The sequence below is a fragment of the Gekko japonicus genome, unplaced genomic scaffold (assembly GCF_001447785.1).
Source record: "Gekko japonicus isolate JY-2015 unplaced genomic scaffold, Gekko_japonicus_V1.1 scaffold977, whole genome shotgun sequence".
Classification (NCBI taxonomy): Eukaryota; Metazoa; Chordata; class Lepidosauria; order Squamata; family Gekkonidae; genus Gekko; species Gekko japonicus.
The window spans coordinates 315,748-330,571 of record NW_015159743.1 but is presented as its reverse complement, the minus strand read 5'-3'; the positions used below and the strand labels follow the sequence as shown (position 1 = coordinate 330,571).

Below are 14,824 nucleotides of genomic sequence, written 5' to 3'. Positions count from 1 at the left end.
TGCTGAGGTCACCACAGCAAATTGACACTGTGTCCAAGGTCGGGGAACCCGCCCAGAGCCTCTTTCTAGAGGTCGTTGTATTTATTTCCATAACAGGCCTTTTTACTAGTTCTATAATATTTCACAGTTGATTGTTTTCAACAGTTGAAATGCTATGGTATTTAGTATGTGATACTATAAAATTATGGTATTTGACAGATGATGTGCAGGACTATTTCACAGTATTTGACAGCTCGTAACATTTCATATTTGATGTCTGCCAAAATCAAAATAATCTGGAGATGCCATCTTCCCTTTTGGAAGCAAAAGTTTGCATCACCTAAAATGTTGCATCCAGCATTCGGTTCTCTACTCCAAATGCAACATTTGACTTGCTGTCATATTTCCAAATATCTGCAAAAAATGTATTGCAGCCCTAGCATCTATATCTGCAGGAGACACTGACGTGCAAGACTCTTTGGACCCTAGCAATCATATTTTCTCCTCCAAGGATCGGAAAGGCAGATTGTATTCCAGGGATAAGACTCTGATATGTAGCAATTTCTTTGTCAGCCCATGAGACTGGCACAAGCACAGGCTTGAGCAATTTGTTAGCTCTGAAGGGGAGAACAGGCTGCTACAGTGTTCCATGTGCATGGATAATTTGTGCCAAACAGAAAAGCCTCTGAGCCTCTATAATGCTTTTACTAGGCTCGGTTGCCTCTGTTCTAGAATGATGTATTACGATTAAGAGACCTGTAGCAAAAAAAAATAGATTTGGTTCATTGGTCTCAATCAATATGAAATTAAGCTCCATCACCGCCTCCTTAGCATCCCTGCCTGCTCTACTCCCTGACACACAATCTCACAATACCCATAGCTCATTTAGTGGTCCACTCATTTTCTGCCAACAGTGTTTGGTCCTCTGTGAGGTATACTATCCCTCTGGGTGCCATCTTTGTCTCCTCCATCCATGCTTACGGTTCTGCTTTTCAACCTATTGCCTATTCTGTCCTGCTCCTTTGGGGGCCTTTTGCCTTTTTGCTCCCAAGTGCCCCAGTCTTCAACTTCCCATCGTATTCAGTTATTCAGCCCTATGTACATTTTTTTTTCCGTGAACTGAAATGACTTTTCATGTTCCTAACAGAAGCCATGCTGTTTGTCATCATTTTGTTGCCGACAATTTGCCACCGAACAGTTGCAGTGCCTATGAATGTTTCACAATATTTAAGATACAAAAGACAGTGGCTTGGATCCTACCACTCGTTGCATGGAGCGTGGAATTCCCTGTGTCCCTCTCTTGTCACCCTTCTGATCCCAGGGAAGATCACTCCCAGGGTTGCAGGCCCCACATGGAGAACCAGCAGCATGGGTGTGGGGGCAGCAGCTAGAATTCTACAAGAGCAGCTCCTATGGTTGCCATGCTCCAGGTGGTGGCTGGAATTATAACTGATCTCCAGCTGACAGAGATCAGTTCCTCTGGAGAGAATGGCTGCTTTAGAAGTTGGTCACCGTGGCATTATACGTTGCTGAAGTCCCTCCCCTCCCCAAACCTCACCCTTCCCAGGTTCCACCCCATCTACAGGAATTTCCCAACCCAGAACTGACAACTCTAGCATTTATCCTGAATAAAGTGAATTACTATATATTTATTAAAGAGACCATCAGCATCTTCCTGGATGATTGCACTGTCTTACACTGGTGACAATGAGATCCAAACCCATTCACATACACCCTTTTACTGCATCCCAGTACCTCACATGCCTATTCCTCTGCAGGAATCCAGTGACCCCAGGAATGATATTTCCAGGGATCGGCATGAACTGCAGGAATGGAGAGGATCACAGGAAAACACCGTGTGCCTTCTGTACATGGATGGCTGGTCCACACCAATGTTTATAGCCTACTATGAGAAAAGAGAAAGGTCACTTTCCCATCTAGGGAAGTATAAGAACCTATGTCATTACTTATTTTAAATTGTGATTTGTCAGTAGAGGGTTCATGTGACAAAAATGTACATGTGGGCAGTGCCAAACGGAACTAAGCCCACCCCAGGGTAGCTACAGAGATTTTGTAGGGGCCCTTTTCTTGCACTTACATTGATCAGCCATTTCATACATTATCCAAATTATTTCCTCTACAAACCGTTAAAATTCTATAGCGAAACACTTTCACTTTGCTGCCCATTCCAGACACTCTCACATGATTCTGCCACCCCTTAAATCTTGTATCTGGAGAACGGACACTGGGATCATAACAGCATAAGAGAAGCCAATGTTGGATCAGGCCAGTGCCCCATCCAGTCCAATACTCTGTCACACAGTGGCCAAAAATACCAGGTCCTGCCTTCCTCACACATATCTACATCTCTGTGTGTTCACACTGCCGTTATTTGCTACTCCTGTTATGAATCATGATACTTATGATGTATGCATTCTTTAAGCGAGCCCTCCGGAACTATCTTTTGTTTCCCCTTCAAGGTGTATCCGAGAAGGTCCTCACTTGGGTCTTGTGTTTGGTGTTAAGTTCAAAGCCTCTCAATATATATATTAGTGTACTTCATTAAGTAGGTGTTCTCCCCAGTTGGGAGCTGCCAGAGTCTCCTCTGTGTTGGCTCCTGAGCAGGTCTGAAGGGTGAACTGGAAGCAGGAGGTAAGCCCACATTGCATCAAGCCTCAGAGAAGACTTCACCCATGAGGCCCCCTGCCCACAGCCTTTGTATCTTGCTATTGTCATACACGACCTATCTGGATACTGTACAGTTTCATTTCAACCATCTTTGTCAAGACCAGTTTTCAAAATATTTTGCCACCCCAAAGCACAGTATTGTGTGTGACCCAGGATCCTTTGCAGTGTCTGGGAGCAAAACTCAGACTGGTCCTAGAAGAAAATCTCAGCATCCTCTGCAACATTGCAAGAGCTTCTTGGTAATACACTGTTTAGACAGCACAGTACAGAAATTTTGCTAGCGGCTGTCTATAAAAAACAAAATGCTGGAGGCGGCTAGTGACATGGTAAGACAAATATCAATAGCTGAAAACTGACGGAACCAAACAATTACACAGCAGAGAACACAATGTAAGCAGACCATGAAATTTCCTCTTAAAATAGCAGGTGAGAAAAGAACACATCAAAAAGGAGGCAAAATCAAATGAAAGAAAAATATAATGGTCATAAAATACTTAGCCAGACCAGTGATAGGTAAAGTTGCCAACAGACCTGGAGAAAGATATCATTTTAATAGAGACTTAGTGTGATATTATTTACCCCCATGCTATGAAAAGCTGCCACTGCTCATTTCCACACATTGTACATTAGCAAAATTATTGATTTAATGCCTTTTAGGGAATTTGGACACTGAACTGCAGGCTGTGGAAGGTTTTGAGACCCGGGTTGCCGCATGACGGAGTGAGCTCCTGTCTCTAGTTCCAGCTCCTGCCAATCTAGCAGTTCGAAAGCAAGACATTGCAAGTAGATAAATAGGTACCACTTTGGTGGGAAGGTAACAGCGTTCCATGCACCTTGGTGTTTAGTCATGCCGCCCACATGACCACGGAAACGTCTTCAGACAGCGCTGGCTCTTCGGCTTTGAAACGGAGATGAGCACCGCAACCCTAGAGTCGGACTTGACTGGCTTTCGAGCAAGGGAACCTTTATCTTTACCTAGGGAATTTGGAAAGGGCATGCTTATCAATAAAGATCAGAAGAAATATCATATTGGAAAGTTGTTCCAGAAATATTAGGACAATATCCTCAATATTTAACAATAAGGATAAGCATGCCCTTCTAGACTCTCCAGTGCACTTAAAATGTGGGTGGGAGGGAGATAAAGGAAAGACCCAAGTTAATCAATGTCTTGTGTCTTCCACATGAGCCTTTTAAGTGTTAATGGGCCATTATTTCATACGGGGTATACCTGCACTTGGAAGACACAAGACATAAGAATATGAAAGAAGCCATGCTGGATCAAGCCAATGGTCCATCCAGTCCAAAACTTGGTGTCATACAATGACCAAAACCCAGGTACCAGTTTGAGAGCCAGTTTGGTGTAGTGGTTTGATTCCCCATTCTTCCACTTGCAGCTGCTGGTGTGACCTTGGGTCAATCATAAGTTCTTTTGGAGCTGTTATCTCACGAGGTGTTCTCAAAAGAGCTCTCTCAGCCCCACCTACCCTACAGGATATCTGTTGTGGGAAGGTAAAGGACATTGTAAGCCACTCAGACTCCTTTGAGTAGTGAAGGGTGTGGTATAAATCCAATCTCTTCTCTTCTACTACCCTCAGGAGGTCCACCAGCAGGGCCAGAACTCCAGAAGCCCTCCCGCTGTTGCCTCCCAAGCACCAGAGGCCAAGTCTACCCCATAGGGAATAATAGCCCTTTAAAATGTAAATGAACTAGTTAATTATCATATGACAGTGGGGGTAGTATAGCCAGGAGATCCAAAGATAGTCTGGCAGCCTGAAACTCTAGCTCTTTTTGTGGTGGGCTAGGTTTATTTTGGGGGGCTGAGAGAACTGTGACTGACCCAAGGTCACCCAGCCAGCTTCAAGTGGAGGAGAGGGGAATCGAACCCAGTTCTCCAGATTAGAGTCTGCTACTCTTAACCACTACAACAAACTGGCTCTCTGTAAAGGTACTGATGAGCTGTTGATCAACTGCTGATCAGCTGTGGAGAACTGAAAAAATGGGTGGAAGGCCTGGACTTCAGACCCCCCATTTTTTAAGTGTCCCCCACCTGATTGGTGGAGCACCTGCCCTTTAAACTTGGCTGGGAGGGTGGGATATAAATTTAATAAATAAATTAAAATAAATAAATAAATACTTAAAGAGGCATTTTTTCAGTGGGGGTTAAAAGTGACATACTCTGACATAGATGGTCCAGGTTAGCCTTATGTTGACAGATCTTGAAAGCTAAGCAGAATCCGTTCTAGTTAGTACTGGGATGGGAGACCACCAAGGAAGTCCAGCATCCTTGTGTGTTTTTAAAAGTTTCAGATCTATATACCAGATTTGTTGCTGTTTAAAAAAGCACCCAAACCATGAGTCACAAACCCTCAAAACAAACACAGAAATTCAAAAACCAGAAAGAGACAAGAACAGTATTGACACAGCCAGGGGAAAAACTCATACAAATAGAAGGGAAAAGAGCATGTTCTATCAGCAGACAAATATATATATCCAAAAACCCTCACATTTTAACTTGCTGACAAAAAGCCAGAAGAGTGGGGGGGGCAGGTGTGCTTCACTTGGCAAAAGGTTCCCTGAGTCTTAATTCAAATGTCAACAACAAACTGGAGTTGGCCCATAATTGACATGGCCCTGGTTAATTACTGGGCTTGATCTTTCTTTCCCTCCCTCCACCTCTCCCTACCTCCCTCTCTCATGAGGTGTGCTAAAGTTAGACAGATGTCACTGGGCATACGTGATTTTTGCAGATTGGCTTGCGGTTGGGTGGAATACCTGAAACTGCCTTACACTGAATCAGTCCATTGGTCTGTCAGGGTCAGTATTGTCGACTCAGACTGGCAGCAGCTGTCCAGAGTCTCGGGCAGAGGTCTTCTACAGCATCTACTAACTCATCATCGGAGCTGGCATGGCATAGTAGAGAGAGTATCGGACTAGGATCCTGGAAGACATGGGTTTGTAATTCCCACTTCTATGATTGAAGCTCACCTTGGGCCTACCACAAACTCTTTGCCTGGTCTAGCTCACAGGGTTGTTGTGGGAAAGTAGAGGAGGGGAGAGCAATCCCGCCCACCCAGCGGTTCGAAAGCTGACGTAAAAACTCAGGCGAGTAGATTAATGGGTACCCACCCTTAGAAGGGTGGGGGGCACCCTCCTCCTCGGCTGAATCCCCCCCTCCCCAGCTGCAATTCCTGTTATTAAAATTATACTGGGGAGGTGGAGCCAGAGGTCTCCCAATGGCTTGTCTTGTTTGCCGCCAAGCCAATGGCCATAAGCACATCTCATACAGTATTCTATAAATTAATTGTGCATTGTGTGAAGAAGTACTTTGTTCTGTCTGCCCTGAATTTATTGCTCATAGATTTTATTGGGTGATCTCCAGTGCTGTGAGACAAAGAGAAGCATTTCTCCACGCCATTCATACATTTTTAAACCCCTGCTTAGCCCAGGGCCAAACTAGATGTTGCCCAGAAGAGGCCTGAATAGCTTCCCGAGGGTTTAACAGCAAAATCTGAAGGCCTGCCACTTGAAGCAGAGGAGGGGCTGCGTACCCCTTTCCCTTCCAGCCACATGGCCATTGGAAATCATGTCCCTCGAGATGCTTTTCCCCCTGCCAGGAAAAGAGATATGGAAAAGAGATACAGGTTGGATCCAACCAACTTTTCTGCTGATGAGCTAAGGAGGAGGGGTCTCTCTGACCATCCAGAAAGTCTATGCTAAGAATTATGGGTCCCGCATGTGTGAAAGCTATACGTGACAGGGGCTGTAGTAAGAGGGTGAACTATGAAGGACTGAGTGAAAGAGCTGGCTGGATCCAACCCTGTGTGTAGAACTGTCTGGATGCAGGGTAAATACATAGGTGCAGACGCTCTTTTGCCCTAACTTGGCTGGCCCAGGCTAGCCTGATCTCATCAGCTCTCAGAAGCGAAGGTGGTTCATCCTGGTTAGTACTTGGATGGGAGACCAGCAAGGAAGTCCAGGGCCTGGGTCACTATGCAGAGGAAACAACCTCTGCTCATCTCTTGCCTAGAAAACCCTACAGGGTTGCCATAAGTTGGCTGCAATTTGATAGCACTTTGCACAGATGCACACGCACACACATGTAGGATGCTTTAGGAGTTAGGTTGCTGACTGCACACCTGAATGTATCCAGTACATTTTTATCTCACCCTCTCCTCCAAGTAGTTCAGTGTGCATGGCTCTCTGTGTGCGTCCTTCTTTCCTCACAACAACCATCCTGTGAGACAGGCTATGCTAAGGCAGTGTGATGAACCCAAGATCACCCTGCAAGCTCCATGAATGGGGCTGAGGACCAACTGTCCGAGTCTAGCACTCTAACCACTGCACCACACCGGCTCTCTCAAACCTGCTTCTCCTTCCACCCCCAATGCACGCCTGCACATTCCTACAGTTGAATCAGAGTTTATTGTTCAATGAACATTGGCATTACAAAAGCTCATAAAATCATGATTAAAATGATATGCAATAACCATTTCAGGAGATGTTAAATAATGGCAGCCGGGGAAGCTAGAAAAGCAATATAGCAACATCCAATTCATAGGAATCTCTCCAGAGTCTACTGCATTTCTATTGACGTTCTTCTTTCTCAGTCTGACTCTGGCTACTGCAAAGTTGACAACCCTGTATGTGAATCACAAAGCAATCCCAAGTAGAGTCAAACTCTTCTAAGCCCATTGACGTCAATGGACCTAGAAGGGTGTCCCTCTGTGTAATGTCACACCGATACGTCCCTTAATTACGCAGAAGAAATACAACTTTGGATAGATCATTGATACCAGATTCACAAAACGTTTCCTCCTGTATTCAGAGTATATGTTAGAGCAGAATGCATACCATTATAGGTTTTATAGACCTTGTATTCTCTGACTTGCAAAAGGTTTTTGACAAAGTCTCTCATCTGAGGCTGCTGAGTTAATTTAACTATGAGATCAGAGGACAGGTCTTCTTACAGCCCTGAAACTGGTTAATTAACTTTTATTTTAAGAATTCTGTACATAAGGATCATGGCTAAACTGATTCAATTGTTAATGTAGCTCTTAAATACAGCCAAAAATAAGAGACTGTTGTGGATAAGGTAGAGCGGTCACGTATCCCCTGCCCACCAGTAGAGGACGAGGGTGGGATAGGACTGCCAGATCCAGGTTGGTAAACTCCTGGAGATTTTGAGAATGGAGGATGGAGCCTTGGGACCTGGGGAGGGCAGGGACCTCAGTGGGGGTACAAGGCCATAGAGTCCATCCTCCAAAGCATCCGTTTTCTCCAGGGGAACTGATCTCTGTAGTCTGGAGATGAACTGTAATTCCGGGGGGAACCCCAGTTTCCAACTGGAGGCTGGCATCCCAATGATAAGGACAGCTTGGAATGCCCAAAGAGCCCTGAAGCAAGCTCAGTGAAATGGCCCCTGGGGTGCAGGCAAGCACTGCAGGATCCTTTTGCCTCAGGCCTGGGCCATGGTGATGATGGAAATGGATGTAGGATGACCCAGGGGCTCACACCTGCTTTTCTGGGCCAAACAGACTCTGCACTACCAGCACTGTTGAGACCACTTGGCTTAGGTTTAGGGCTGCCAGCCTCCAAGTGGAGGCTAGAGAGACCTCCTGGGAATTACAACTGATCTCCAGACCACAGAGGATCAGTTCCTCTGGAGGAAATGGCTGCTCTGGAGGGAAGACTCGCCAGGATCAGAGGCTCTTCCCCTCTCCAAACCTGGCCCTCCCCGGGCTCCACTCCCAAAACCTCCAGGTGTTTCCCAAGCAGGAGTTGGCCGCTCTACATAAGTAGCTCCAGGCTGGCAGTGGCCCTCCGGGGCAGCAGCCCCCTGGGAATTTTCATTATTTTGCCTGCAGCAAGCAAATATGGCTCCCCCCCCCCGAAGATGTCACTCTTGCACACAGTTTTCCAAGGTCATATCATTAATACCCTTCTGGAAGAGGTCTGCAAAGAACTCCATCCATTTCCAAAACCAAAATTAAGTTGATGCTGGCCTTACTTGGAGACAAGGCTGATGCCACACCCTATTTTTTTAATTCATTACATCAACATTTGGAAGTGTATGGTGTTATAATAAAAAGAGTGGGCTTCTGGCCATGTGCAGAGTACCTCTTATCATCATCAATACCTGAAACCAGGAGAAAAGGCTCTCAGTCAGAGGGACATCACCTCTATCCTAGGCACAAGAGCCAGTGTACAGGGGAGTATAGACAGCTTTATGGAGGATAGGTCCATCAAGGGCTACTAGCCAAGAAGACTAAGAGGAACCTCCGTTTTCAAAGGCAGTAAACCTCTGAATGCCACTACAGGGAGAAAGCATCAGGGAAGGCCTTGGCTTCAGTGTCCTGTTCGTTGGCCCTCCAGGGCAACTAGTAGACCGCTGTGTGAACCAGAATGCTGGACTAGATGGACCACTGGTCTGATCCAGCAGGGCTCTTCTTACATCGGTGCATTCTAGTGCTTACACTGTTGGACACAGAGCCTGGAGATTTGCATTTAGATTCTATTGACGGTCACTTGGTCAGTCTGACCTACCCCACAGGGTTGTTGTGGAGTTGAAATGGGGGAATGGAGAACCAAATACGATGCTCTGAGCTCCTTGGAGGAAAGAGGGGATAGAAATGTGCAAGCCAGATGAGTCCCAGTATCTATCGTGCAACAAATTTGTATTATCTGTATTATCATCTAGGAAACTAAATCTGAATGAGACCTCATCTGTTGAGGCTTGGATCAGAATTATTAGAATGTTATCATATTTTATTTGAGGTTCTAAACTGTTTTTGTTTGTATATTGTATATGGTGTTGTGATGGAACCCACCCTAAGCCTGCTATGTGGGGAGGTCGGGATAGAAATCCAATAAAATAAATGAATAAATAAGTGTTCTCTTCTACACCCCCTCCAGAAGTGGCTGCATTTACTGAACAGTGTACACACTGAGCTGACAAAGGGACCGTTGACTCTCGAAAGCTTGTACCCCCAAACCTTGTTGGCCTCTAAGGTACTACTGGACTCGAATCCAGCTGTTAACGCTGAGCTCTGAGTTTCATTCAAGTAGATAAGAGTCACAGAACCCTCCCTTGTCACTAAATGATATGCAAGAACTTTCTGAGACAAGCAGCCTCAAGCTTGGTGTTATGGAGTGGAAAGCAATGTAATCTGACAGTGACAGATGTGGAAAGTAAGAGGATCAAGGTCTTCCTGAGAGGTTCGAGTACTGACTATGCCATTCTAAGCAAAGCGACACCCTTCCAAGCCCATTGACTTCAGTGGACTGAGAAGGGTGTAACTCTGCTCAGGAAAAAGGAGTTTGTTTCCGTTGCCATCCTCACACTCCGAAGGAGACCAGAACCACCCACTTTTCACAATTCTGGCTTTAGAAGTATGGAATTCTGCATCAGATCTATTGAATGGCTTAGCCTTAAATTGCTTGTCTCTCAGGGGGCCCAATTCCACAAGACCCATTTCATGCGCAAGCTCTGCTGAAACCCAGCTGCCATTCATTCCAACATGGCCTCAGCAGGAGACCTTCTCCACTGGATCATACCTAGAATTTGTAACCAGAATTAAAATATATTTTATAAAATGAGACAAAAATAGAACAGGGGAACTTCCCTATGCCCTACCCCAAGCACAAAAGTCTGCTTCGGTTTTTAAAGCTTCCAGAAAGAACTAAACAATTAAAAAAAACCTTGACAGCAGCAAATATGTATTAGAAAATTTTTCCATAGTGGCAATTAATTAGCATCGCTTTAGGATTCAGTTATAGTCTTCTGTTTTTGAAAACCCATGGACAAATGATCCTCTGCTGTTCTTGCTGCTGAGAATCAAGAGATGGAGACACAGAAGAAGTCTGGTGATTTGTACGGATTTTGGACCAAAAGCTAAACTGGGATCAGAGATGACGATGCTGCTGAGACGATAGTCTCAGAGATAGCATGGGAGTTCCACTGTGAGTGCAAAGGATGCTTTGAATGTGACCAGGGACAGATAACACACACAGCTCTTTCCACATGAAGATATATAAGAACATGAAGGTCAAAGAAGATGAGATACAGAGTGACCCAAGATCGAATTGCCCCACAGCTTTTTAAAACTTTTAAACCAGCAGCTGGGGGGGGGGGCTGAATTGAATTGAGTCTGCTAGGCTGGGAGAAGGGGGAGAGTCAATCCAATGCCCTGTGACATTTTCCTAATCCCCCTCCCCTGGCAGGAAACCACATTCAGGAAAAAATATACAGTTGTCTTAACTTGTGAATCTCACTGCCACTAGATGCAAAAACTGCTTCCTCACACTACACATCATTAACTCGGGGAATTCACTGCCACTAGATGATTGCACTGGTGTAGATGGTTTTTAAAGGAGAAATGGAAATTTTCTGTCATGTTCATTTTAAAGGGGCTGCTTTTCCAAAGAGGAGAGGAGGTATGAGAAGAGAGCACCTTTTAAATCTTTTCCTTCCCTGCTGTTTTTAGCAGATAAAAGTAGTCGGGCAGTAATGTGCAGTTTCCTGAGAATTTGTCAAACAACCTTTACAAAAAATCTGTCACATCGGCCTGACCATCACCCATCGAGTGGCAGTGAGTTCTATGAGTTAATAATGTGTTGTGTGAGAAAGTAGTTTCCGTATGTGAGAAAAGAGCTCAGGAAACAGGTCCAGAGGCTGGGCATCTTATTACGCAGCTTAGTAATGGATACAGTGCCCTGGTGAAGAACTAGATGTATTTTTTAAACAGAGGCCTGGCCGTGGTTTGGAATACTTCAGACACTACCTGGCTCCATCCACTGACTTGAACATGTGAAGCTGCCTTCTACTGAATCAGACCTTTTGTCCATCAAAGTCAGTATTGTCTACTCTGACTAACAGCAGCTCTCCAGGGTCTCCGGTAGAGGTCTTTCCCATTACCTGGTCCTTTTAACTGCAGATGACAGGGATTGAACCTGGGAACTTCTGCATGCCAAGCAGATGCTCTACCACTGAGCCATGGCCCCTCCAAGCAGTGACATAAGCATAGGCCTCCTTAATCCCTTCTTGTCCAATGCCAAGAGCATCGCAGGCCCTGGCAGACTTCTCACACATCTCACACATACATCCTTCATAGCCTGCTGACTTCAACAGAGAAAAAGGTGTGATTCTTCTTGGCACGGTGGCTGGCACTGGCTCGTGCCCACCTGCATGTGGCTTGGTTCAGCAACAGGAGTGAGCCACTGAGGTGCATAATTTGGGGAAACTGGAGAGAGCATGGTTGCCAACTGCCTGGAGGGGGTGGGGAAACCCTCCTGTCACTATAACAGAGGCTTATTCTTTTATCAGATACTGTTATTTACCTCTGTGCTATGAAAAGCTTTTACTGCCCATTTCTGCTCATTAAGCCTTTCTTCACCCAAAGAGCTATTAACACATGGAATTCACTGCCACAGGAGGTGGAGGTGGCTACTAGCATGGACAGCTTCAAGAGGGAATTAGATAAGCATATGGAGCAGAGGTCCATCAGTGGCTATTGGCCACAAGGTATAGATAGGGACTCTCGGTCTGGGGTAAGTGATGCTCTGTTTTCTTGGTGCTTGGGGGGGGGTAACAGTGGGAGGGCTTTTAGTGTCCTGGCCCCACTGGTGGACCTTCTGATGGCACCTGGTATTTTTGGCCACTGTGTGACAGAGTGTTGGACTGGATGGGCCACTGGCCTGATCCAATATTGGCTTCTCTCATTTTCTCCTCTATTAAAAGCACAGGACATCTTTCTCCAGACCTGCTGGCAACCTTAGAAGTGAGGCAGCATCTCTTGCCCCTGTCCCCAGTAAAGAACCAGGTGCTACTGGAAGCCAAGGGCTCCACAAGATTGCATCCAGGGAAGCTTTTGGTAGCCATTACTCCCCGAGCTGCCTGAGACTGAGTCAGACCATTTTCCTGCTAGGGTCAGTATTGTTTATGGTGCCAGGCAGCAGCTCTCCAGGGCCTCAGGCAGAGGTCTTTCATCTCACCCACCACCTGATCCTTCTTTACCTGGAGATGATGGGGATCGAACCTAGAACTTTCTGCATGCTCTGCTGCTAAGCCACGGGACTGGGGCTGGAGTGTTTTCGCACGTAATAATCACCTCAAAACTTTTAGGAAAGTTACTTTGGGCATCATCTGGAAATCAAGATGATTCATTTTGGTTTTGCCATGGGGGAGCCAAAACTCTGTTTTCACTCCTTGCCCCGCTAGGAGACTTCTTTTAGCCTCATCACGCCTTTTCCTTTTCCCTGGGATTTTTTGAGACGGGTTCCCCCATGGGAGTGACAATACGCACATGCATACTAGAAGCATGCAAATGGGAATGTAGATATTGTCACATCTGATGCTTACACACATTTGTATTTAGCTGTATGAACTGGAGCAGGGTCACGCTTCGGACTTCTGGGAAGCTGCCGGGAAGTTCCTCCTTCAGATCTCCCCTAATGATGATGCACTCCCCCATGCAAGCCACTCAGACACCCTACAGCAGTTGGATGATCATTCTAGGCCATGTTATGTGGCTGACATAAGGATTAGTGCCTCACAATGCAGGCAAGGCGCTCTGAACACCCAAAGCTCCTGTATAAATGCCAAGATTCTTGCATGTGCAGCACACAGAAGAGGACCTTTGGGGCAACCTGCCTTTCCGATGCCTGTACATTCAGCTAGATGCGACTGACATATTGCAGAGTACATAGGTGAGGTATAGGTTCCCTACCCTCTGTTAACTGTCAGCCATGACTTGCAAGTTTTCCTCAGTTCCCAGATGGAATTTATTTGGATTGAGCATGTGTGGCACATGCAGAGCAGGGGCTTTTATTCTTCTCCTGCACCATTTTTTTAAAACCTAAAGAGGTTCCAGGGGACACTCTTTGGACCTCCGGGGAAACCCATCTTTCCCCCTGAGACTCGGGTGACTTCCTCCCCTGCCCGGGGCCAAATAGTGCCCCCAAGATCATTTCAAGTTGGGAATATGGCACGGGGGCTTTTTTTGGGGGGAAGGGAGAAACCTCCTCTCCATGTGTGCTTCTGTCCCAATCTGAATTGAGACCGAACTGAAGGCAGCCTACGTGTGGGAACTGAGGAGGACCCAGGACTCACATCTGCCTGTTACTTACACCGGGAGGAGGCTGAGGCTGGATAACACATGAATCAACAGGCTCCATGCACCGGTGGTTTCCTGCTTGCCAGCACTGCTGCCGCCGAGTGGTGTCATGTCTGAAGGAGTGCCGAGACGCAACGGGACTCTGTGTGGAGGGATCCAGGCTGACGGGGTCCTGCGAACGCTTTGCATGGGAGGCAGTCCAAGGAGGAGAATCCGGATTCCAAACTGCCCGCTTCCTAATTCCTCCCACTTGGGGAGGGTTTTTCAGGAAGATGCCAAGGCCCCCACCCGCCCGGCATCCGATTCTTTCTTTCTTTTTTAAGTCAAACTCGCTGTCAACTTGCAAAGCGGTCGTGGGAATCCCAGGTCAGGCTCTGCCCAGGAGCACCTCGGGCCATCCCGCCTCCTGACCCGGTAGACTTCTGGCCCGAGAGAGAGAGAGCGAGAGAGGGACTCCGGCTCTGCGGAGGAACTTTTCCTCCCCCCGGGGAGGACGAGGACACACACACACACACACACACGCCTGCAGCGGCATCTCCCCCCCACCCCCAACCCCCGGGGCGCCGGCCGGGACGGGTACCTCGAAAGGCCACTTTGGCGATCCGGTCGCCTTTGCCTCGCAGGTCGGTGACGGTCTTCAGGTGGACGATCAGGGCCATGGCGGGGGGCGGCGGGGAGGGCGCCCTGGCCGGGCAGCGCGGGACGGCGACGGGGACGGCGGGGGGCGAACCAGCCCAGGCGCCCTTCAGAGCTCAGCCATCCTCCTCCTCCTCCCCCCCTTCCTCTCCCGGCGGGGTGACCTTCGGCGGCGGAGCCCTTTCCACATCGGACTCTCCTCCTCCTCTTCCTCCTCCCGTGCCGGTCCGGCGGCAGCGGAGCGAGAAGAGGCGCCCGCCGCGGCGAGAGTTTGCCCGCCTCGGAGCAGCCGCTCGCTGGCTGGCTGGCTGGCCCGCCCGCCCGCCTCTCAATTATTCAGGAGCGCCGTCCGCTTGGCGCAGAAAGTACCGCGGGGCTCTGGCTGCGCCCCCGCCCCCGGGGCAGCCCCG

At 47.4% G+C, this 14,824-nt stretch overlaps 1 protein-coding gene across 4 annotated transcripts in view; it reads right to left on the bottom strand.

Moving 5' to 3' along the window:
• The window catches only part of OTOF (otoferlin), a 217,717-nt gene extending 203,280 nt beyond the window's left edge, over positions 1 to 14,437 (bottom strand). For all 4 annotated transcript variants that reach the window (XM_015405380.1, XM_015429824.1, XM_015405386.1 and 1 more), the window contains exon 1: positions 14,359 to 14,437. In XM_015405380.1, the coding sequence (XP_015260866.1) occupies positions 14,359 to 14,437 (79 nt within the window). The remainder of the gene's footprint in view (positions 1 to 14,358) is intronic.
• Positions 14,438 to 14,824: the final 387 nt, after the last annotated feature.